The 27,040-nt window shown below is 32.0% G+C and overlaps 2 protein-coding genes across 2 annotated transcripts in view; one reads left to right on the forward strand and one right to left on the reverse strand.

The window, feature by feature from the left end:
* Positions 1-15,454, forward strand: part of LOC117170613 (exosome complex exonuclease RRP44) — a 53,547-nt gene extending 38,093 nt beyond the window's left edge. The window contains exon 15 of the mRNA XM_033357496.1: positions 15,305-15,454. Coding sequence (XP_033213387.1) covers positions 15,305-15,311 — 7 coding nt within the window. The 3' untranslated portion in view covers positions 15,312-15,454. The remainder of the gene's footprint in view (positions 1-15,304) is intronic.
* The window catches only part of LOC117170614 (acyl-CoA synthetase short-chain family member 3, mitochondrial), a 36,544-nt gene extending 17,927 nt beyond the window's left edge, over positions 1-18,617 (reverse strand). The window contains exons 1-4 of the mRNA XM_033357498.1: positions 18,478-18,617; positions 17,946-18,207; positions 14,332-14,497; positions 12,229-12,518 (exon numbers count right to left, since the gene is read on the reverse strand). Of these exons, the coding sequence (XP_033213389.1) occupies positions 12,229-12,518; positions 14,332-14,497; positions 17,946-18,048 (559 nt within the window). The 5' untranslated portion in view covers positions 18,049-18,207; positions 18,478-18,617. The remainder of the gene's footprint in view (positions 1-12,228; positions 12,519-14,331; positions 14,498-17,945; positions 18,208-18,477) is intronic.
* Between the last annotated feature and the right edge of the window lie 8,423 nt (positions 18,618-27,040).

Consider the following 27,040-nt stretch of genomic DNA (forward strand, 5'->3'; position numbering starts at 1 on the left):
GGCGCATACTTTGAATAAAATATTTGTTATCATTCTCTTGAAATAAATGTGTTTTTTTCTTGAAAAAATACCGGTTTCATATGTATACACCTGGTAGTTGCGGTTTGTTCTGAAAATATCAACTTTGTGTTCACTCTTAACTTAGTGAGAGAATAATTAATGAAATTTTTTAAAATTATTGTTTAAACAATGTAGTATTGTTTATTGCTATATTCTCGTGTTAATTGTTAGAAATTCGCAGTTTCTTTCTGAAATTTTAAACTTCGCTTTGCTTTTCTAGCTCTGAACAAATATTAAATTAACATTAGAGAAAATCTATTTTTAAACAATGTCTTTCTTTTTTGTGAATAAATTTTTCTGAAATAAAATAGATATTTGTACAACCCGGGTAGAAATTGCCTCTTCATGCCTAAACAAAATATTGGCTCTCACGAGGCCACAGCCAGATTTCCTAGCTGGAAGAATCTAGGCTTTCCCTCTGCTGGCCCTCGACAGGTTATTGTAGTGTGCTACTTGTCTTACATTATTTATATGCTCACTTTTTAGCACCATATTTTTTAAATTAAACTAGATAAAAAGCTTTATTCATAAAGATATATTTAAAATATAATTTATATCAATTAATTATTTTCTTGAGGGACCTTGTAAAGCCCTCGACAGGTAAAACGGGTAATATAGATGTGAGTACAAAAAGTACATTAATGTTCTTATGCTTAATTATACTTAAATTTAAAAAGAACAAATTACAAGAATTACCGAGATGCAAGCTTTGAAAAATTTCTTTTTTTTCTGAAAAAAACTAAAAAAAATTTGGTGTCTTAAAAATTTGAGAAGAGTTTTTCTTAAAGATCGATTTAATTTGAAATCAGGTCAGTACGTTTAAAAATCATAAATAACAAATCTAGCTTCAAAAACCTTTTTTCCTAATTTCTAAAGTATCGGATGAATGCCGTCAAGCATTTATGATACAGCACTCAGCGTGTCATCGTAGGTAATGGGGATTAGGCGCTCGACTTATAAGTTCGCGGTGCGTGCGTTCGATTCTCGGCGCTTGCGGATATTTTAATAAACTGCGTTTGTCTTTAGTTATTAGTATAAGTCTTCTCTAGTCAAATTTAACAATAAGTTTAGTTTTAGAATAACGTTGTGGAGTATAGTTAATAGTCGAATGTCAATAAAAATACGAGAAAACCGAGGAGTGTTTGTCAGAGGCTACAGAAAGGTGTAAAATCTTTAGATTAAACTATTGCAAAGTAAATGTTTTTTACAATTGGATTAATATTTTCCTTCTTTCAATCAAAAATTTCTGGTAATAGATTATGACAATGTGCTGGTTAAACTTTAATACTACTGCAACCATAGCATCACACTTCAGAATTTAAAGCATGAACAATTTTTTAATATTTTAATAATATTTTATTTGAATCGACAAAATAAAAAAAAATAGTATATGCTTTTGAATAATAGTGTGTGAGGGACTATCTAGATTCTACAAAGACCCTATTAATAGGCCCTCATTGGGTTGCCTACTGATGACCTCGCTAGCTGAGCGTGACGTTTTCGCTTGCGCCCTCGATAGATTTCCACTTTAGGGCCTCGATAGAAAATAGGAAATCTAGACAGGGCCTCTGAAGAACCAAGTTATAATTTCTACCCGGGAATTGATATCTTTCTTTAATTCCCTTTTTATTAGACACGAAAGTCGGAAAAAATATTTTCTGTAGGTAAGTGCTAACAGATTACCGGAAACAATTTCCTGACTGCGGTAAGTATACCTTATCCTGTGAGATCTTATAATCAATTATTTGATTTAGACCTTATTAATCTCTACATATGTATATTGTCATCAGCTAATAGTAAAATACGGGCATTTTTGAATTTTTCTTTTACAATTCAGAATATTCAAGAAATTCGGAGAAATCAAGGATTTCACAAAATACAAAACATAAAACTCCTAATTAAAAAAAAAACACATGAAAGTTTTTTATTGTGTGTAAAATAGCAAAGCATTATTTATTTTAAAAGCTGCAATTTTGATATTGTACCATTTTTAAGTTGGAAAATTGAATCATTTTTAGTAATTTTATATCATTTAATATTAGTTAATCTCAAATAATGCTAAAATAATATTAATATTACTTATTAATATAGTTTAATTTCAAGTAAAAATAAAATATTTATCTAATCATCGGCTTCAATTATTTCACAATGTAAAATATGATTACTTTCAAACGGTATAATTAGGAAAGATTTAAAAATTAAACCAAAATATTTTCAATATTTCGATATATGTATGTTTGTAATTGAGGCTTGCTTACTTTTAAAGAAGGCCAGTTTGAAAGAATTTTAATGTTTAAAATTTCGAGTTGAAAGTTAATTAACATGATTTAAAAAATTTAAATTTACAGTATTGAAGAATTTAAAAAGGGGAAAGTGATTCAAATTTTACAATATTTGAAATCACTTTGACTTTTTTATATCATAAACTTTAATTAGTAATAGATTTAAGCAATAGCATTTTTTCACTGTAATTATTGTCAAAAGTTTTAAGAAGAATTAATCAGAAGGTTTAAGGCTTCTTCTTTATTCTATGTATTTCAAGTTTCAAGAAATGAAAAAATGTTTTATGCGTGTGAAGGAGAAGAGAAAAGATAGAGAACAATAAGGAAATGGACAGAGAAAACGGAGAAGGGGTTGGTGCTGATAGGGGGAGAGGGCTTGAAAGCGTCAAATGAGGAATAAGGGGGAGAAGTGTGGGATACAGAAAAGGAGGGCTTCATAAGAAACTTGAAACATAAGGAAACCGATCAAGAGGGTGGAAGGCTACTGGACTTGTTGGGGAAGGCGGGATGGTTTATTTGTAACGGCAATATCAGAGGGGAGAATGAAGGAAAGTTTACGTGCGCGGGTATAGGGGATACCGTAATAGCGTAATAGACTACAGTCTGGTAGAAGAAAGAATAAGGAAGCTGATGTTTAGTATAGAAGTGAGCAGTGAGATAGGCTCAGAGCACTTTCCGGTGATCGCGACATCGAAGTGTGGAGGTGCTAAGCGCGGTAGGGGGAAAAAGAAAAGAAAGAGGGAAAGGAAATTAAAAATGGACAGTTGGGGGGGGGGGAGTTAAGCAAATTTATAGAAAAAATATAAAACGTTGATATAGGCAATATGAAAGAGGAAGGATTGGACATGTTACTAGAAAAACTTAAAGGAGTGATTGATAATGTTAGAGAAAAGATGATACCGAGAGAAGAAGAAGAGGGGGTTAGGAGAGACTGGTGGCACGTTGAATGCAGTGAAAGTAATGATAGGAAGAAGGAAAATGTAAGACAATGGAGGAAAGGGGAAATGGAAAACGACGAACTCAACCGGCGAATGAAAGTGTACGAAAGAATTATAAGGGGAAAAGATAGAACGGTCAAGAAAGGTACATGGAAGAGGTACAGAAAGCTGTAAAGGAAGGGACAGATTTGGCAGTGATAAACATGGAAAGAGGGGAAAGGGAAGGCATAAATGAAGAAATCGAAATGAAAGAGTAGACGAAGTATTTCAGGGGTCTCTTATGGGTTGCCGAATATAGGATAAGGGGAGAATGAAAAAAAACTGGAGCGACAAATGAGGACAGCAAAAATGAGATTAGTAGAGAAGAGGTGAATGAGGCGATTGCATGGCTGAACAGAAACAAGGGTATATAAGCTTGAAAAATGAAGCACTGAAATACCAAGGGTTAGGGGTGAAAAAGAGATGTGGACGATTTGCAAAAAGGTGTGAAGAGGAGAAGGGTGGTCGGAGGAATGGAAGAAAATGAGAGGGCAACCGGCTGGAGAAATACAGAGGTATCACACTCATGTCGGTGGGATACAAAATTTACCCGGAAGTACTTAGAAGGTGGTTGGAAACAAAGGTATACCACACAGACAAATGGGTTTTAGGAAAGGGAGCTTCCATAAAGGATGTTCTAGTATTTTGGCGAATTTTCAACCCCCTCCCCCCATTGTCACATTGTGTCTCTGTCATAGATAATCAAAATTCGCCCCCTCCCCAAACTGTGATATCCTTTATGGAAGCTCCTGAAGGGATGGGGTCCACAGACCACATCCACGTACTCTACTATCTAGTGAATAGGAAACTAGGACGTAAGAAAGGGAAACTAGTCCTACTGTTTGTAGATTTTGAGGTAGTATTTGACTCAGTTAACAGGAAGGTATTATGGATATCCACGGAAGAGAGAGAGGAGTAGACAAAGGTTTAATAGAACGTATGGAAAAAATATTTGTGGAAACTAAGATAAGGTTGATGATAGGAGAAACGAAAGATGATGAATTCTGGACGGGAAGGGGGTTCAGGCAAGCATGCACGTTTAGTCCACTTCTATTTAGTGTTCTTCTGACAGACTTGGAGGAGAATATGGAAAGAAAGGGGAAGAGAGGGACAAAATTAGGAAGAGGCTAAGTATATCTATTAAGATATGCATATGACGTAGTGTTGCTAGCGGATCATAAAAGAGGTATAAATCTGATGATGAGAGTATTCGTACAACACAGTGAAGTATGAATGGAAGATTGAGAAGTTTTACCACGCAGGGTTTTGGTATGAAATGAAAGGAGGGAGCTAGTTGCAGATGAGAAAGAGATTAGAATGCGCGAGTAAAGTGATGGGGCAAGTATGAGGTATAGGCAAAAGAAGGTTTTACTGGAGGATGAGAGTGAGGACGTTCGATTTGCTTGTATGGTCAGTGTTAAGCTATGGAGTGGAAATTTATATTTGGAAAGAGCATAAGAGAGTGGGAAGTCTGCATGATAGTTTTTTGAAATGAGTCATGGGGATGAGTGTCCAAGTGTCCAGGTTCGATGCTGAGGGAAGAAATAGGACGAGAACAAAATGATTGTCAGGCAACCGACAAGATCCTGGAATTTTGAAGAGAAATTATAAGAAGGCGAGAGTGAAGTAGAATTGAACAAGCGTGTGCACGGGGGTCGCGGATAAAAAGAGGGTGGGTAACATGGGAGGTTCAAAATGGGAAGAGGAGAGATATGAAATGAGATTTGAATGTGGTATGCAAGTTAGGGGTAGCGAGTAACAGGAAATAGAGGAAGAGATCACAGTATGGCCAGAAGAGAAAAGATGGAAGAAAATCATGGATTCAAGGTACAACAGCTGTTATCGAATGGTTAAGATGTAGGAGGAACCAGGGTACCTAATAAACATTAAAAAAGAAAGCAAATGGAATACAGTGGTGAGATTCATAATGGAAGAGGTTGTAAGAGCATGTAGGTACTGGGTGAATGATGAAGAGAATCGATGTAGAGTGAACGAGAGAGAAAGACAGAGAGAGAGCAGGCGGTACAGAGTAGAAAAAGCCAAGAAATTACTCCTAAAGGAGAATTGAAAAGTTGTGTGGCGGAATAGAATTCAATTGAGATTGATAATGGTGAGGAGAAACAGAAGTTCAGGGCAAGGTCGAAAGCGCTTAGAAGTAAGAATAGTGATTAAGAAGAGATGTAGGAACTAGGTGGTATGATAGTATAGAAGGCTTGTTTGTAGGAATACATGTTATGGTTCTGTAAAACTGTAAAAAAAGATTTGTGACATTATAACAAAGTTTCGGAAAATTACATGTTTTATCATTGTAAATATCACACATTTCAGAAACGTTCCCTGAGCGTGTACAATGTCCGCCACTTAGGGACGTTCCAGGAACATTTCACTGGAATGTTCAAAGAATAAATCATCTTTATTGTTATTATTATATATGAATATCCGATAAACCGTAAGTGATGGGTCAAAATTAATGTCAGTTTATGATATAGATACCATGTTACAATGTAGTAGATACGGTGCTCAAAACTCAAAAATGACATATATTTTTACCTATCTCTGACGGTTTACGAAATAATTGTTATTAAAAATAACAATAATGGAAGGTTCCCTACAGGTCCCAGTGGAACGTTCCATTGGAAAGTTCTAAGCACGTTCCCGAAACGTCCCGTGCTATTAGGGGTGTGTGAAATTACATCCTCTAACGATGTAAATAAAAGGACCCTCGAACAGCAGTGTAATATGACACACTCAATAAAAATGAAATTGCACATTCCCTCGTACGAACTTTACATTCAGAAGGGAAAATTCAGTCGCAGCGTGTAAAAGAAACCATGCGTTGGTAAAATCATTTTCCTGAGATTGAAAATGACATTGAGATTTTTAATTTTGCAAAAGATTTCTGATTTTACCCTGACGCAAACTGTATGATTTTTGATTTATAATTAATTGGAAATTTAGAATAATGAATCAAATAATATGTGAATACGAAAGCGCCTCTCGTTTTCGTTGTTTATCGATGCCTTCATCCTCTGATTTTCGAGCATTTCGATTCTTAACGAGATGAAATCGACAACTAGGTTCAACTTTGTTGACAGCTTTCACACAAAAATAGATCAGATTCGAGTTATTCCTATTTTGCCTTTTACTTTTTCTGACATAGGAACGGAAAAAATGTAGTTATTCAAAGCGCATATTAAATATTTTTTTACAAAATATTTGAACTTCAAAAAAATACCCATTATATCTTATGTATTTGAGGTAGGTGGTAATGTGTCCGGCTTATGTTTCTTCAATCTATGAAATTGTGCGAAGTTTGAGTTTGAGCTTCGAAGGGTTCGAATCCTGTCGCCCTAATAATTTTTATTTTATTTTATACTTGCAAATAATGAAGTTTACTTTCTCTTATGTAAATTTCCCGGCCGAATTGGAATATCACAACAGCTTCAATTTCAAAATTCAACGCTGAGTGTATTCTTGAAAATTTTCCTCAACTTACTCCGATACACGCGAGGGTCCTTTTTTTACAACAACCAGAGATGAAAAATTCAATAGATTTTTTTTTACAATGAAAGACTCTTAAACCCTTTAAAGGAAGAGAGTATACACAAAATAAAGAAGTAAGGAGAAAATGAAAAACTTATTAATTTTGAAAGATTTAAAATGAATCTGAAAGAATTTTATACATTAAAAATTCAACAATATTTCCTTCTACACTTGTGTGTTTTTAAACTTTAAATTATAAAACGAACCAATTGAACAAAACAGGAATACAAAATAAAAGCATCTCTGCAATACAACGTCATGCTGCAAATGAATGAAGATGATTTGTTTTTTGTTTTCTACGTTTCAATTAAAAAAGATAAAATATTAAGGCATCCCATGTGAAGCTTTCATCATTATATATTTGAACAGGGAATTATACTCATTTTTTTTACTGATATCCATGTTGTTATGATTTATATTTGCTTTCTCCATTCCTAGGACACCGTCTTGAACGAATTTCTAATGTTCAATATCTTTTTAATTGATTTCGGATTTCTGAACCTCAAAAATCAATCACCGATGCCCCAGTGTGAATTTGACAAATTCGTGAACTAATCAAATGAACATAGCCACACAATATTGAAGGTATATCTTCTTAAGAAACAGTTCGTCTTTTCTTTTAGAAACACCCATATTTGTACAAAATGATGTTCTTTATTGTCTAAAGCAACTAAATTACAGAATATTTCTTTCAGATAACTTTCTAAACTCGTTAAAATCAAAATCAATACCGGTGTTGTTTACTAGTCGTTCACTTGAAATATGATGTTGTTCAATGAATTTAAATAAATTATATAAAAATAAATATGACAATAGTTTAGCAAAGAGTAATTATATTACTGGGTGCTGCCTGGAAACGGAAAAAATTTGTAACAACATTTTTAATTTTGAAATTATTATTAGTAATTATTTGAAAAATTCTTTATGTTAATTTTGATTTATTATTGCTTCGATTTAACTGAAAATTTCATAATAAGTTGAAAAATTTAGAAAAAAACCGCGACCTTCTAACTCCATTCTAAGAGAAAATTGCTCAAAACAATAATAAATTATTCAAAGAATTTATAAAAACATCTTATTGTCAATAGAAAGTAGTATTTTGTGTATTGTAAACAATTTGTATTGAAACATTAAAACAGACTTGTTTGGGGGGAGGGGGGTGATATTTAAAAAATCAGTTTTTATTCGTATCCTATAGATAATTTTGAAGACAAATGTTAAGTTTCAACTCGATTCACTTAATATTGACTCCCAGGTGAAAAAGTTACATATGATTTATATATAGTGGACAAAGCACTGATATTTTTCATTTGTTTGACACAGAAAAGTTCATAAAACACGTGAAAAATATAATTGGCTTATTCAACTATATATAAACTATATACAGGTGAACCTATGAGTAGTGCCGTTTTTGGGACCGTAGGAGAGTACAATTCCGAGAAACCATAAACCCCCACTCCATGCCACTACTCGAGCGGCTGGAGCCTCGAGGATTTCATATCCTCGAGAAGCGACGTAGAGTAGGGGTTGCGCTCGAGCGAGACTTGAGAAGTGGCACTACTCGTAGGTTCACCTGTATAACTTTTTCACCGTTATCAATAAAATTAACAAAAATTTCGTTTACTTATGGGAAATACGTATTAAATTTCATGGGGCCTGCGAAAACCCAAAATATTAGTTTTAAAAAATTGGATTTATTTTTTTGTAAATTTGAAAAAATTTCCGCACAATATGCATGACAATTAAAAAAGTTAATTTTAGACCATCCTAATATTCGCTTATTACACTGTAAAATTTGATGATATGTTGAAACGCTGAAGTTAAAACCAAATACATCGTGAAGATACTCATTTTTACATATTTTAAAAGATTTTGATCTGCTCTGCTTAAATTAAAAAAATATTTATTGTAAAATTTTTTTATTTTTGTCGCATTTCATGTCACGCGAATTTTATCAACGTGTAGAATTCACATCCATTACAAATACATTCCATGATCTATTAGTTTCATATTTCGATACTGCCTTGAATTACCCTTACTTAAAAAAATATATTTCAGGTGGTTTTGAAATTGATTTATTTTCGAGAACCGCATTGCCTAAGATCGAGGTGTACACACAACACCTGTAATCGGTGTACAAAGTTCATTGGAGTTGCTTTGTTGTCACCTTGCAATCACTGCAATCACATTGCAATTTCACAGTGCAATCATGCAATCGGCGTATACCGAATTTTGAAGTTATGTACCCCTCGCCTAAACTTGTCTACTTTTTGGCGATCATCCCTTGAGTGCATTGAAGCGTGCACCTACTTTCAAATTTATATTCAAAATATTAATTTTAGTAAGGACGAAATTACAAATCTTGAAAAGATTTATTTAATTACGCTCACAAGTACAGTGAAACCCTTCTATAGCCCTTCCGAGAATTGACGCCACGCCGCAGATAAGTGTAACAGGAGCTGCGCAGGATCTGCGGTTATCACTCAGGCGAGCACTTAGGCGTGAACAAACAAAAGCGGGGAGAGCTATAATGAGTTAGTTCCCACCTATCTTCAGCCCCGAAATCGGCGCGATAGTAGAGTTTCACTGTATCAGGATATTATTAATAATGTTGGATTTTTTAGAAAGGGAAAAGTTATTGATTATGAGAACGATTTTTAATGTATCAAAATTGTTAATTTAGCATTTTATTTTTTTCAAACTTTTTTAAATCGCTGTGAATAGATTTCCAACAATCTAAGCATATTCAATTTAAAAAATTCTTCGATGAGAGAAATCATTAGCAGACGATTAAATATTATGTAACAATATAACATTTCTCATAAAATGATTGTTTTTTTCTGCATGTAAAAGTAAATGTTAAATCTTCGCCCTATTTTTTCAAAAGTTCTAGAGACTGCATCCTTCTCAATGGAGCAAAAATGAAGTTTTATAACTTCCTTGAGAGTAATTTTAATTATTTTGTTAGATCATTTTTAATGATTAGAAATTAAGTAATTTAAAAAGAAAGTAATTTGGTGTTCATTAAAATCCCAGATGTAAGCGATTTCAACTTTTCTCACGCCTAGCGCCAGATGGTACTTTAAATTTTCTACATAACTTTTCCGAGTTCCTTCCAAATACTCTTATTAGTATTCCCTAGATACCTTTAAATCTCATTTCGCCGGAATAAAAAATTCTTTCCGTGTAAATAAGCAACCCCTGATGTTTATGCAATAATTAAGTTGTATCAAACAAATCACTTTTGTTGCCTAACAGTCGAAATTTCGAGTTTAAATATTAAAAATTATAATATATAAAAAGGGATTGGAATCTTCCTGTTAAACTAATTATATATCATAATAGAAAAACTGATGTACACAGTCCAAAAAAATGAATCCTAAAAAGGTACAGACATTTTTAACCAAACAGTTGAGTTATCTACAAAGCAGTTTAACTTTGTACGAAATAGTGGAACTGTATGCCCATTTGTTGAATTTTCAAGCCAAAAAGAATAATTTTCTAAAAAACATTCATTTTTCTATCCGAGAATATGAATTATCAACAAAAAAGTTCATTTGTAACCAATCAATTGAATATTAAACAAAATAGTTCAATTTGCAGTTTGAAACATTAATTTTGAACCAAAGAAAAAACTAGTTGTCAACTAAAATTATAAATTTTCAAAAAAAAAGCTAATTTTAAGAAAGTAGTTCAACGTTCAACATTCATAGATGAATATTCATCGAAAAATGCAATAGTTGATATTTCAACAAATAAATATTTTGATTGAACATAAAAAAACAGTGGGATTTAACCAGCAAAAACGAATTTTTTACCAAATACTTTATTCATCAAAGAAAGCAGATTATTTTACAATCAAACAGTTGTATTCCTAACAACAATAAAAAAATAATAATTCTCGACTAAACAAAAGATGAATTTTCAACAAAATAGATTAAATTTTAGCTGAAAATACGAATTTTCTTAAAAACAGTTCAATTCTCCACTTGAAATCTGAGTTTTCAACAAAAAATCGGAATAATCGATAGAAGATTACAGATCTCTTACTGTGATTCTATGGATTTTATAAGATCTCTCAAGGATTTTTTCAAGATGGGCGGAGGTTTTTGGAGATTTGAAAGATTTCCGATATCCCTGGCTTGATTAGTTTTTGATTTTTTGATACTATAGTGATCTTGAACAAGACTTTCAAAGTGAATAAACCCTCGGAAACAGATTAAATTTTAACCAGACAATTGCATTTATAATTAATAAATATGGAATTTCGACTGAAAAAGATGAATTTTCAGACCAAAACAGACGAATGTTCAACAAAAAGATTGAATTCTAAACAAAATAATTAATTTTGACCCAAATAATAAAATGGTTAAATAACAATATTATTTTGCATTACAAGGGATGAAACACAGCGATTGCAACGAGTGTGAATTTTGCTGCTTGAGCGAAGCGAGGGCTGCATCCACACATATTATTTTTCATAGCAAATCTATTGAAAATTTGAGTTCAAGTATCTGTAGACCCAACCTTTTTACCTACCTATATGTGTATCTTAGAGTTGAAACAAAACGTTTAAACCCTAGGGATGCAAACACCGTGTTTCAACCCACTCTACAAGTATCGAAACTCGAAGTTTCAATAGAGGCGCTATGAAAAATAAATTATTAACCAAAAATTTAATGGTAGACTTACCAAATGAAAATAATGAATTTTGAACAAAAAAATAGTTAGATTTTTCTATTGGGTTCCATTAATTCAGTTCGCATTTAAGTGGAAACATGGGAATGACTGTAAAGCCTGCGATAATTAAATAGAAATGTTGGTAGACTGAATAATAACATTTTTAATACGCATGGAAGTTCATTTTTAATACATGAACAATTTTATAACACAATTTTAACCCTATTTTTTATATTTCGTGACACTATTTACACTATGATTTTTGCTCTCAAATGAGTCACTCAAATGAGTCAGGAGATACTTGAACTATTTTTGCTAGAAAATTCGTTTCTTGGGTTGAAAATTGAAATATTTGCTTGGTTAAAACGTCATTTATTTGGTTAAAAATTGAACTATTTTGTTGAAATTGGTTTAGAATTTATCTTTTCGTGTTTCAAACTCAACTGTTTGGTTTAAACTTTATATGTTTTATTCATGGCTTACGTAATTTGTAGATAGGCTCTTAAAAATGATGTGTCATTTTTCTTACTAAAAGTGATTAAAATAAATTGAGAAGCAGACATTGTTTTATATTAGCATTATAGATTGATGTGCAGGAAAAATCCGGGACATTCAGGGAATTTTGAAATTGTCATTTGGTAAAAACCCTGTTAATAACACCCCGTAGAGCTTTATGTAAAACTTACCGCCAAAGACAACAGAATGAATGGCACCAAGTCTCGCAGTAGCAAGAATAGCAATCACTGTTTCTGGAATAAGGGGCATATAAATGAGTACACAGTCTCCCTTTCTTACTCCCATCTCAGAAAGTGCGCCCGCCAAAAGTGACGTTTTTTCTAAAAGTTCATTGTAAGTAACTTTGCGAATCGAGGACGTCAGTGGACTATCATGAATTAAAGCAGTTTTTTCACCAAGTCCTGCTTTCACGTGACGATCCAATGCATTATGGCAGGCGTTTGTTTCACCCCCAACATACCTATGGTAACATATAGTCTAATTTAACATTTTTTTTTAAAATAGCACTTTTGTTTCATTTTCGTTAAAAGTAAAATTTTTTATTTTAATGAAGTTTGCAACGTTTAGAAACAAAAATATAAACTGTTTTTGTCCACCCACGCTCTCTAAAATATACGAAAAAGACTTGGATGGGTAAAACGCAGTCTTCCAAGAAGATTATTGGATTGATCATTTTACTGGTGTTGTCTGATATCAAAACTAAGAGTGGATAGTAGTATAAAACACAGTCTTCCAATAAGGATATTTAGATGAAACTTTTTCTTCTATTGTTAAACATCAAGTACAAGTAATTAATCAAAGGAATTCTTAAAGCTGAATATTTAGAGATAAGTTAGCATTTTTCTGAATTTTTATGTGGATTTTAGAGTGCATGAGTGGATGGAACTCAGTATTTCGATAATGATGTTGGATTATTTAACCAAAATGGTCAATATGACGTTGTAATTCATTATTACATATACGAGGTGTGTTCAAAAAGTAAGGTGACTTTTCAATCTTCGCGGGTTACGTACATTCAAGTTTAAAATCTTTTGTTTTGTTTTGTTAGTAGACTCGTCACGATCATATGTTCACAGTTTTGACTATATAGCTTGTGTTGTTTTTCTGGCAGAGGCGTAAAAGGTTAGAAGGGTTCAGTGTGCTCGGCGATTTTCTTCTTTCGAAAAAAATGGAGCAAAGAGTTTGCATTAAATTTTGTGTGAAAAATGGAATCCAGTGCTCTAAAACTCTTGAAATGTTGACAGTTGCCTACGGTGAGTCTACTCTGAGTAAGAAAAATGTGTATAAGTGGTACAAGCTGATCCAAGAAGGCCGAGAGGATGTCGAAGACGAACCTCGCCCTGGACGTCCCAGCACGTCAACAACAGATGAAAACATTCAAGCAGTGGAAGAAAAGGTGTTGAAAAATCGCCGAATTACCATCAGAGAAGTTGCTGAAGATGTTGACATATCGGTTGGCTCATGCCATGCTATCTTTTCGGACGTTTTGGGGATGGGACGTGTGTCAGCGAAATTTGTTCCAAAACTGCTTAATTTTGATCAAAAGATCCATCGCATGACCATCGCTCAGGAGAGGTTGAATGAAGTCAATAATGATCCTGATTTTCTCAAAAGGGTTAGGCGAGAGGCGATACGCAAAAAACGTCTGGAACTTTGGAAAAACAATTCGTGGCTTTTGCATTACGATAATGCACCTGCTCATTCATCGTTGCTTGTGAAAGATTTTCTGACCAAAAACAGCACCACAGTCATGCCTCAGCCTCCATATTCACCGGATTTGACCCCCAGTGACTTTTTTCTTTTCCCAAAACTGAAGAGACCCATGAAAAGACATCGATTTTCAACGATTGAGGAGATAAAAACTGCATCGCTGAAAGAACTCAAGGCTCTACCACAAAATGATTATCAGAAGTGCTTTGATGATTGGAAAAAGCGTTGGCACAAGTGTATTATATCTGAGGGGGATTACTTTGAAGGGGACAGCTTAAATATTGAGGAATAAATGAATATTTTTTGAGAAAACCATAAAGTCACCTTATTTTTTGAACACACCTCGTATTATACTATTTTCATGATAACTGAACAACAAAATTATTGTTTTTTTAATGAAAGTTCGACCATTAAAATATTAAATGAAGCTCTCAAAAAGCTAACGAAATATGAAGAAACTGATTACTATTGGTAAATAAAGAATGGAATATTCACTAACTAAATCAGGCTTTAATTAAATTTAAATGCAGAGTTTTATGTTTGCTTATCTGGGAAAATTTTACCATTTAGTGAAGGGCTCGTTGCTATTATCCAAGACTTTATCCCATGGTTTGCTCCACTCTATACACTTTCCGATTTCGCCCCAAAATTCTTCTGGGTTTTCTATAGACTTTTTGAATGCTTCTTCGTAGACTGGACTGCGATAGCGATTTTGATTCAGAATATAGCCTGTTAGAAAGAATTAGCACTTTTTTTATTTGTTGCCTTATGGTAGAGGATATTGAAAAAAATACCTTAAATTAAGAATCAAATAAATCTGAAATAGTTTTATTTCAATTAATTTCCCAATAAAAAATTGAATGATATAGTTAGCTTTACATTTAAATAACTATTTTCTTCGAAGTTTCTGGTCGTCTTGAAATTCATGATGAGTAGTAAAAACTTTTTCATAAGCTTGGCTAATCGTCCCGAATTTTCGGAATGACTTGTGCATCCATTTTTCCAACCCGCTAATTTTTTTGGGACGACTAGACATAGCCTGTTTTCTTTCTATAAATAAAAGATTCTCCTAAAATAGATTCTCTTTAAATAACTTATAAAATGACCAGTAGGGTGATGTTATATTCACTTACGCCATACGATTCCTAAAACAAAAGGCAATAAAGAACGTTTGTATACACCTATTTAAAATTTCAATAATTTTTTGTAGAAATTTTTGAATTTTTTTTATAATTCCAAAAATGCAGAGTTAGGCAAACTTTCTTTCATGTATTTATTTAATTTCCTAAATAGGAAATTCTGTATGTCAATGCCTGTAAACGTAAGTTGTTGCGAAAAAATGTCGGTCATTGGTATAGGAATCGTACGACGTAAGTAAGCATCATATAGCCTTAATGACATTAATACGATTAGAATCAAGCGTGATTATCGTTTTAAATATCTTGCAATATTTGTCGCGTTATTTGTTCATGAAGATATTTCTTGATAATTAATGTAACTATTTGCTATTGTATATATATATTCCATGTGTTTCAGATTGTGAACTGCAAGGAGTTTTAGTTAAATTATCAATCAAAGAGGGATGTTTACGTGTATTATATTTTTTGTAAACATATGTGAAAGGCGTTTGATCAATTAAGTTAATTAGTATAAATGATATCCAACTGCGTTTTCTTACACTCTTTTTTGTTGTTTTTTGCATGTGATTCTAAATACTGTAATTATGTATACTTGTGCAAATAAAAATAGAAATTAATATTATTCAGTTACATTAAGGAAGCTAAAATTAACTGAAACAGTTATAAAAAAGACGATGAGGAAAAGCTGATTAACTGACGTAGATTTTATACTTTAAGGCAAAGTCTCTTTTCTTCAGAGACTTTCTTTTAGAAGAAAAGTTAATATTTACCCCTTTATGATTTGCCCACTCTACATACAAAGAAAAATGAAAAAGAGAGCAAACTTGATAACCGTAAGTAGAAGGTGTATTATCGAAAATTTGAACTACAGCGATCAGCAAAGAAAGAATTATTCTCAATTTTAGTTTACTTAATAATTTTTTAAGATTCCAAATTTATAATTTTTTATTATGTTACAATACTCTAACCATCGAATTTAAATTTAAATTAAAGGAGGTTTCTCTCACAAGGGAAGGTGGAAAGTAACAAATTTTAGGTCTAAATAAAGCGCCAATAAAAAGTTTCCAAGATCTAATCCTTTTCTTTCTAGATCTCTTCACATGGTACTTTTAAATTATTTTTCATTTTTTTGTTAGTGTAAAACTTAATCAAAATGACGAAATTTTTTCGCTGTAAATATTTAATTTATAAAAACGTCTCATCAATTTAAAAATATTTTCTTATTCAAACTTTAATATATAAGCTTATTTTAATGTGCATAATTACTTCCATCATTAATGTATTATTTAATATTTTTCTGTTAAAATTTCATAGTATTGGGTATTAAAGACCGAATTTATTTCGAATAAAGCTGGCACTCCATGCTCAAGTCACATAACTATTTCGAGAAAGTTATGAGTATTTTTATTTTAAAAATTGAAAATAAGGATTAAAAAAAATGGTTTAAATTTTTGTCAACGGTGTGATATTGTTAATCTAATTTAGTTAATTATCTGCTTATTCTTTCTGATTCTAATGGGATTTCTCAACCTTTTTCAAAATCCTTTGAGAAATTTTAAGAAAGTTTCTAGATCCTTGCTACTGTCAAAACGGCACTAGAAGTGACAAAGGTAAAAAAATGTATCTTTATTTATCTAAAAAAGTTATGAAATAATATCTCTTGGCACTATTTTTATCTCCTGTTATTTTCTAAATTAAATAAAAGGCACTAATGAACATTTATATACTACTAATTTCGGCCTTTTATTTCATATTCCAAATGGGAAACTCAATATATTAAATCTTGCGGACATAACTTGTTGTGAAAAAATGACGGTATAATAGAAATTGTATGACGTAGGAATCATAATACATGGCCTCAATCTTTATTTTTTACTCATTAAAAAAATTTTATAATGTGATAAAAAACATATTTTAACTATTTTAGATTAAGTCATTTTTGGTTTTTCATCTCACCATAAAATTGTGCTGTTGAGAAAATGATATATCCAAGAGGATTTTATAATGGAATATATTATTTATTTGGGTGGTCAAAAAATTTTTGTTTAGATTCTTTAAAATCTCATCCACTCATATGACATGGCCCTTAATATATCCCAACGCGTTAAAAATGCATTAAAACATTTAATTTTACAGCCAATCGTAAAATCTTTACAGCGATGATGCAAAACTACCGTGTGAACAATATCAAGGCCAAAAATTTCATTTTATAAATAAATTACACTCAATTTCGCCAAACCTCACCATTTAATACATTATAACGTAACCAGTGTGAAAAATAATCCCCGTCAAATATTTGTTTTGCGCTCTTTACTCTTAATAATTTATAAAAATTTGCATTTTCTTTCTTCAGAATATTGCTATGAAATAAAATTTTTAGCGTTTCTTTTATTTACATGGTAGTTTTACATCACCCCTGCACAGCTTTTACGATCCTTTTCTAAAATTGAAGGATTAATTTAATTTTTAGCGCTTTGGGATACTTTAAGGATCGTGCCCTACATCGACACTTTAAAAAAAATAAAGGCAAATATTTGGACCGCCCTACTATTTACATTAGGACAACAAAAATCAAGAGAAAGAAAACATTAGGGTTTTTGAATAAGTGATTGAATATTTCTTCAACGGATTTTGAAAGAGAACAGGAAATCCTATCAGAATAAAAAAAAGAATATAGATACATAAATATGATTTAAAAATATCACACAGTTAACAAAAATTTAGAAAATTTTTTGTTCAACTTCTGTTTCAGGTAAAAAAAAAATGAAAACTTTGTCGACATATTTTTTGTGTACGGTATACGATACGTGTTGTCTTGTTCCTTAAAAAAAAACATATGTGAATGAAAATGATAATGTGACTTAAGCATGGCTTGCCCCTTTTGAAAAGAATTTGGTCTAAGTAATAAAATGCAAGTGTTCAGTAACTTAATTTAAAAATTGGTCAAATAGGATAACTATTAAAAAATCAAGTGAATATTTTCAATTTCAGATTATTATTTCTCATTAAGATAAAAAATTTTCGTTACAGGAACATACCAGCGCCGTCAGTTTTTTTTTGAATCCGAGAACGCATCACTCGTTCCTTTTCAGGATCCTCGATCCTGGCTTCCATAAAGTCAGAATTCACTTGTTCCAGCATTGTGAAAAAAATTTAACAGCACAGAAAAATCGAAGGAAACGTTACAATGAGTAATACTGATAACGCCTTCGCGTCCACAGAGAGGGGTCCATCCAAATACAGTTCCTTGTTTCAATGTAACTTAACGACCCCTATTCCAATTTGGCTCTGAGTTTCGGACTGTACGGAAAAAAATTTTTTCTACAATTACAATTCATTGTTTCTTCAGTAATTCTTAAGTTGTTACACACATTGTTATAGTTGTATTACTATGTAGGAAAATGAAAAAATTGTATTGTAAATTAATATCGGCATATTTGACAAAGAAAAGCTAAAGGATTAAAGTACAGTAGGAGAGAAATTCATTTAATTCATGAAAATTGTTGTATTTATTCGGAGGAATTTAAACAGCACAGGGTGAAGGGCGTTTGTAAGATTTTTTTAATTTACCGGAAGCACTTTTAATCCCGTTTTTAAATTAATACAGAATTGACGTTTAGCTCTGAAATTTTCGAAAGAGTTGGGAAAATCAACCGCAGTTTAACGCGGGGTGCCTTCCTTCGAAACTGAAAATCGAAACCTCGCGATTATCGGCATCGGCTTCGCGATTGTTTCACAATATGTAAAATCAATTGTCACGTGAGGCACTAACTTCCTGAGTGATCTTTGACCATAAAACAGTGGTCACCGAATTAATTTCGACCCGGACGACGAGCACTCGGGCGCATTGAACACACGAATAGAACTTGTTCCGATTATTTTCTACGTGTTGAAGCTTGTTTCGATACTATTGAGATTCAAATACAGCCAGCAGCGTAATTTCTATACCAATCTGTTTTACATTGTACTGGCTAATGCGATTGTGTGAATGACTTACTAATTATAATTTGAGGTTCCATTTTAGTTTCTATCAACAGTCATTTATTTAAATCAGGGTCTAGGTTTCATGCAATTTTCTCTCACTTTGTAGAGTTTCAAATTTAAATACAGCAGATCACTTCTCCTTTTCTAATGCAGCGTACATTACAGCTTAAAATTTAGCTTACACTAAACTCTCGTTTTCAGTTAAGTGTCAGGGGTTGCCTTCAAATAGCCTTGGACTGGTTTCGGGGGGATCGAAACGTAAACAGTGAAGGCCGTCTGACTCGCTTCTAATTGAAATATATATATATATATATATATAATGTCGCAACCGCTCTCGCTCTGCTCCCCTGAGAAACTCATTGAGCCAGCAGTTTTAGGAAGGCTGAGAACGAGATCACTGAACGCGAGAGTTTGGTGTAATTAGATAATGAGCGGTTTCAAGTAGCCTCTGTTTAAATTCAAAGTTCAAAAGATTCAACTTAAAATTTAAAGAATAGGAATACCTCCAATTTTAACGTGTTAAAATTAAAATTTAATTTGTAATTAAAAAAATATATGTTTTGAGAATAGTAAGTTATTTGAAATGATTTATTTTCATTTTTATATTCTCATCCATAATGAGTCAGAAAAACAAGTTTTTACGTCAGTGTCTGTCTGTCTGTCCAGCGCCGTCGTCGTTGTTGTTGTGGTGCTGGTTGCCTGTATACCGGATAACTATCGAAAAACTAGTTGGATTGGATTGTGCTTTGGTACGCAATTTGAAGGACCAAAAAGAAAGATCGAGTTCGTTACCCATCCATTTTACATTCCCATCCTAAGGAGAAGGTATTGGTTTTATCTAAAATTTCACTTTGTCGGTTTTCATCAAATCTCCACGTTTTAAGACCCACTGAGTCAGAAAAAACGATTTTTACGAAGGTGTTTGTCTGTTGGTCTGTCTGTAGTATGTAGTCTGTAGTATGTAGTCTGTAGTATGTATTCTGTAGGCACGATAACTTTCGAAAAATTGAGCAGATTGGATTCTGCTTTAGCACACTTTTCTAAGGCCTAAAAAGAAAGAACAAGTTCCTAAACCATCTATTTCGGATCAAAATTCAAAAAGTGAGCGCGTTTTCAAACAATTTCTCCCGATGACTTTTTTCTATAAAAAAAATTATGCGAGTTAAAGCATTTTCAAAATCCAAAAAAACAAACTATAATGAACATTTTAGGCCAATAATGAAAAATTCAAAAATTCCATTTTTTTCAAACTATGCAAGATACGAAAAAAATGAATAAGCTAAAATTTCGCGCCCTGGAAAAAAAAATTTTTGTACTAGCGACACAAGCTACGAAAAAAATGAGACAAAACTTGTTCATCAAAAAAAGACCTATAATTTTTGATAGGACACGTGTTTTTTGCTTTAGTCGTAAACAATAACATTCAAAATAAAAATATTAAATTTGTTCGAAAAAAACGACACAAGTACTAACAAAAATTAACAGACAACAGTTGTTTGCCTAAAAAGATCTATGAATTTATTATTAATAATTTTTCGATAGGACGAGTATATTTTCTTTAAATCATAAAAAATAAGATTAAAAATTAAAAAATTTAATTTTTGGAAAAAGAACAGAAAAGACGAAAGAGGACATAGGATCCTATATAGGAGCCCATATAGATCCCTGTATTATACCCTATGCAAATAAGCAGAAGTTTTTTTAATCGTAAATAAATTTATTAAATCATAAATTTATTGAAATGATAGATGTTTCAGCGTAGATTAGAATACAATTTAAAGCAAAATAAGAAAAAAATATGAAAATAATCATGATAAATGAAATTTGTTCTTTATTTTGCAATTTTTGAATAAGCAATCCCAGGCAGAGCTACATAAAAAATGTATTATGTTTGATACAAAAGTGGTGTGTATAATGTAGAAAAGTTGACGTTGTTGAAAAAATCGAGTGCGAAGCACGAGATACGTTATGAGAATGTGTTCGTTAAAGCCGAAAACGCTTTAACAAAAGATAGTTCAAAATTACAAAATTACAGTTTTCGGTCCGTTGACCTTTTATTTTAAAAAGTCTGTGCACAAATGCGGGAGAAATGCAAATACCTAGCGCGAAGTGCGATTGCCATTAGTTGCGTGCCGTAGGTGCGCTCAAACTCTCGAGCTAAGCTCTTTTAACAAAAGATAATTCAAAATCACAAAATTACAGTGGTGGATGTTCTAAGTCTTAATTTTAAAAGGTTTGCACAACATAATCGAGCGCGAAGCGCAAGATAAACACATCATCGAGCGCGAAGTGCGAGAACGAACAGTCGCCATTTTTTTCAAGATTTTATTATTCTATCGACAGTCATTTATAGTTAAAAAAATACGAACAATTTATCTTTATGCCTTGTTTTGGTGGAATTAAAATTATCAAAGTTATAGGATTTCAAAAATCCAAAAAACCAAACGAAAATGGAAATTTGAAGCCAAACAAAGCTTGATATGGGAAAAAGTCTAGAGAAGAAAAACGTTACTTTTTCAAGGCCCTACAAGATTATTGTAGTAACTTTTTGAATTTTGTTTAAAAAAATTAAAAATTCATATTTTCACTGCGCAAAAATAATGAATTATTACATTCTCATCCATAACGAAAAGGTGCGAATAATGAATTTGAATGAATTTCAGTAGTGGATGTATTGAGCTTTAGTTTTAAAAGGTCTATGCCCGCGATGAGAATGTGCCCGCGCAGAAGGTCGATTTTTAAAATTATGAAATAGATCACATCCATACACCGTAATATTCTTATGTCAGCTTAACACAACTTAGGAATTGAAACTTGCGCTATCCAGTAAATCGTCCGTATAACATCTACATTCAGGAAAAGAACAAAAACCCAGCAAACATTACAAAATATACTAGGAAATTATAATTTCTAGATCCTTACTTATGTAGAATAATAAAAAGCTATATCAAAAGAAGAAATTGAAAGCCAGCATTATTCCAGGGCATCGATAACAAGATTTCTTTTTAGTTGCACGACGAGTTGATGTCTGCCACTTTGATGTATAGCAGGATGATAAAAATTCGATTTTCCAACGCAACTCTTCGTGGTATCAAACTCCGTAGTAGAACGTCAACTTGTTTCCTTCATCGCAAGTCGTTTTCTGTAATTCCTAAACTCCTTCCATCGACCGTACATGCTTGACGTGCACAGCTTATCTTATCGGTGCTATAAGCTGGCATGGATGAAGTTCCTAGAGCAGAGTCTCCTATTGAATTTTTGAATACTAGCATGACGTGTATCGATTTTGCCGTGAATGTTACGTTTCAATGTTTAAATTCGAGATCTAAGAAATAGCAAACATTTTCTTATTTTAAATACCTGCCTTTATATTTTTCTCTAACAGCGTATCTTTCTATTCAAACAGAATTAACAGGATAATACTGAAAAAAATCAAGTCTTAACATACTTTAAAGAGTGTAGTGACACCATACCAATAGTGGCCCACCCTTTAATAGTGGGCCGCTTCCTCCCATTCTCACCTGAGAATATGAATAAGAAAATAAACATTAAAATTTTGTCTTGAATAAATGTATAATTTTAGGTATTACTTCAGGTATTAAAATAATACTCAGGGAAACCAGTCTCGAGTGGTACTAAAAAGAAACCACGGGTGGGAATTCAGAGTCGCTTTTTTCATTTAAAATAGCAGCCTGAAGTTATCATATTCAAAACGGGACAGGCAAAATATAATGCAGAAAGATAAGAGATCTCTAGTTTTTATAATACGAAGCTTCTTGACATACAAACTTAAATATGACATTAAACAAAGTGTTTAATAGTCTAAATTGTGTGAATTTGGGTAATTTTGCACGTTTACTTTACAGTATATATTTAATTATTTTTGCAGGGCCTGCGGTAAATGTTAAATAGAATAAGAAGTGGCTTAAGTGGCTTTCAATACTGATACCTTTACCCTACTTTATCATTTTTGGACAGTATTTTTTCTGTCATTTAAAAGGATCTTTAATTTTAAAGATTTTGCGCTTGAAAGATTTCTGCAAAAAGCACACACCACTTTATTATAATTTTCCATGTTTACAAAACATCCACTCAGAAAAAAAGTTGTCTTGAAACAAAATGATCGTCCTCTTGGCTGTTTTATTTTCAACAACTTGAATATCTTTCTTACACAAATAGAATTATTTGGCTGCAAGATTAGGCGCAGTTTGCCACAAAATAATGTTTTACGCAAAAAGATTCTATTTGAGAGAAATAAAATTCCGTTTAGCCTTGAATTTAAGAGGAAATTCCAATTTTGTCTAGAAGCATCCTTCTGACACAATAGTAAATTTCTCTGATTGTACAGGTAACTAATTATATATCTGAAACTTGTGTAAAAAAAAGAGAAATAGACAAATTGAGTGTTCAAATATGTGCAGGAAATTTTTCTTGGAACAACACAAATATTTAGTTTGCTATAGCCTACAGCAATAAATAAACAAACTCAGAACATTGCGTAATAGGAAACAGGGTATTTAATTAGCCGAAAAATGCGTGACGTAATTTATGTACAGGCTGTACATACGAGGAACTGTACAGTATAGCTCCTCGTAATTTATGTGTCATCTTTTGGAAAACATAAATCAGTTCTATGTTACGTCCTTTAAAGACCGACAAAAATGCATACACTTTTATATAGTTAAATAAGTAATCTGTGATCTATAAAACATACAAGAAAATATTGTCAGAGGCATTGGTATGCATGAAAGCTGTCGGACCGCATAACATCTTACGGATTCAAATTGTACGCATAAGACATATGCATTAACTTTCTTTTGGTCGCAGTCATTAGTTTGTTTGAGAAGCATTACATTTTTAAACTATATGCATTTAAAGCAGACCATTCTGGTAGAAAAATGTCATTAATGCTCTTTAAATCTGAAAAATAATCAAATTGAACTATTCTTCAGTAATATTTATATAGTTATGGATAGTTGCCAAAAAGCTGACCATTTTAGAGAATTTGATTTTGTAGAAAAAGAAAACAACTTACAAAAAGGCCAAATTTTTAAAATAAATTAATTCTCACCCTAGAACATATAAAAATGTAAAACTAAGAGATGAAGAAATTTATTTGTAATGGGTATGTAAAACAGGTAGAAATTATGGGAAAAATGAGTATTCACAGAAAAAACGAAAGATAAAGTTTACATCAATTCCAGGTGAAAGATTCACTGCAACAAAAATTAACCTTGCCAGATAAACTTTACATGAATCGAAGATAATTTCCGATTTTTTACCTTGCCTGGATAATCTTTCGTCTTATAGTCACTCCATTTTTATTCAAGATGTAACGAGAATTACGACACCAGTGCTATCTATCGTCCTTTAATTCATTAACTTTGAGATAATTGGGGATTCCCATCTGTCAGTTGCTTTTTGTGTTTTTTGCTAAATGGTATTAAATAAGTTCTAGTTTGTCGACAATAGTGTCATTTATTTCGGAGGAGATATATCAGTAAAAACAATTTTTTTCGTGTTTTCTGTTACTGATTCTACAGTTTTCACCGAAATTTGCTTACTTCTGCGTGACGCAGTAGACGAGATCAGAATTATTCTCCTAATCTCGGTAAAACTTCTACCGAAATATGTTCAATTTTTAACCGTTGCAAGTCTTAACTGCACAAAATTTTAAATTTTGTTTTTCTGTGTCGTATTAAAACTGGTGTACAAATTTATAATTCGATTTCACTCATACTTTGTCGTTTTCCTATTCCTACTAAGGACAAAAACAAAATTTAACTTTAGTTTTTCTGTGTTTTAACGGTTTATTTGATCTTAGATTTAGAATTTTAAAGTATCCTCTCATTTTTTAGTAGTATACACTAATTTTAGAAGAAATATTATGCGAAATACTGATGATTATATACTATTATTTAGAATCAACGCTAATAAATTGACTATTTACTATACGAAAAGCTTCATAAGTATACTATTAACTATTTTAGTCCATATTTTAAATAGTTTAAATCATTATTTTTGAGTTGTAACTGAAAATAGCAATCTGTAATCATAGAACCAAAAATTTGTGAGATGCAGACTTTGAAGTGATTTTTATTATCCTCAAATCTAAAAAATTGAATCCTTCTTCTTTATTATTATCCTTTTCAACTGAATATAAATTCCATATAAGCAGCTATTTAAAAGTGTTGTGTTTAATATTTAACCCTTTTTGATTCGTAATTCATAGCGTTCAATATCGTAATTTCTGTATCGTAATTTTTTTCTTCTTTTTTCACTTAACCAGATAATGCAAATATAATGCAAAGGAGTCTTACAGTTGATTATATAAATCTAAAGTTTTCGCGAGACAATCAATTGTTCTGATTTTTAAAGTCGTCTGGTGACAGTAGATCAATCACGATATTTTATTTTTCACAGTATCAAAGAGTTATTTTTCATGTAATTACAAAGAACAGTATTCATAAAAGTCGATTTATCTAAAAATATTATTAAATAATTTGTTTAGTACTGTTTTCGTTTCATGATTGTTAAAAACCCAGAATGCGATGCTACTAGACTTTTCAAGTGTTTTAATCTACAGGAAATAATACGCGGTTTCTAAAATGGGTCCTTATTTTATTTATCAATTACAATATAACTGTTATCATTATTATTAAATACTTGTTAAGCAAAAAATACAGGACGTAGTGTTTCCTACACGGTATTGACCAAATGCCGTTTATAAGAAAATTATTGATATTTATATATGACTATTTTAAACATTCTCTATCATTCTCTGTTGTAGTTGAGACTCTTAGCAATATTTATCGTGAGCATATGTATACATATTCTCGAACTCGCCTGTTTTTGCGCAAATACTTAGTAAAGTTCAGGATTTTTTCAGCATAACCTCGAAAACAGTATTTTCCTTTGCTTTTCTCATTTCTTAATCGATTTATAGGCAGCTTAAATTTTTGCACGTAGTATGTTTGCATGTATTTTATTTACTCTCAACGTTTAAAACAAATTGCTTCTCTTGTTTTTAAAATAATTAAAAATACAAAGTGTTTACTGTATCCTACTGATGGTTACTCTCCCTTCAAATTTTCAGAGTTGATCTAAAAATGAATAAATTCCGGGGGTGATTAGAATCTGAGTTTGATTATTAAATGTATAACATATTTTATTTAAATTTAATGTAAATATTACACAGGAACCTAGATTCTTTCGCGAAGGGTAGACCGGGATAAAGGCAAAAGGGATAAACTGAGGAAGATATTGGGTGGTGAATGAGTCGATGAGTGGTTGAGGGAAATTTTGTAAAGGGTTACAGAAAAGTAAAATGTAAACAGAATAATTGAGGCGATATGACATACGGTTTAAGGTAGTTGGATAGATAAGGTGGAGAGGTGGGACTGGTGTTATGAGACGGTTAAGGGCGGATGAAGGAGTGATAAAGGTCAAAGACTATGATAAACCATAAGGAACCATAAGGGGCTAACCCTTATTCGTAAGATTTTTCTGGGGAACGGAAAAACTATTCACCGAGTATGTATTGAGATAGACTTTTTAAGGAACTTTGTTATTTTATTAAAAATAGTAAGATTAATTTTTTTTCTGAAAAAAGTACGTCACGTAGGACAGATTGGACAATACAAAAATCTAAATAAGTGAATTTTAAAATTTAAGTGGGTTAGCCCCTTATGCTTCCCGACCATTCAAATGGTGCTGGATAGGTGGAAGAGAGGGTATGGAACGGAGAATATAGGGGGATGCCCTGATTTAAAAGGGGTTCGGGAAAGGCTAGTGGGTTGTTATGCGAAAAGATTTACAAGACTTAAAGAAACATGGTATTTTGAATAACTCGTTCAGCATAAGAACAAAAAAAATGTACTTTGAATGTTTATATCATTATATTATCGCGAACCTGCTTTATTAATGACTTATATTTTAATATTGATAATGACATCACTATATATCGCATTATCTATATGTTTTCCGATAATTTCTCACTAGATAAACATAGAATTCAGTATCATGCCTTGCATAGAAAATTACCTTTCTTGGAGGTATTGCTTCCTAAAGTTGGAGACACATCGTACACAGAAAAAACAGAAGATAAACTTTACATCGATTTCCGATGAAAGATTCGCTACAACAAAAA

Source organism: Belonocnema kinseyi, chromosome 4 (genome assembly GCF_010883055.1).
Source record: "Belonocnema kinseyi isolate 2016_QV_RU_SX_M_011 chromosome 4, B_treatae_v1, whole genome shotgun sequence".
Classification (NCBI taxonomy): domain Eukaryota; kingdom Metazoa; phylum Arthropoda; class Insecta; order Hymenoptera; family Cynipidae; genus Belonocnema; species Belonocnema kinseyi.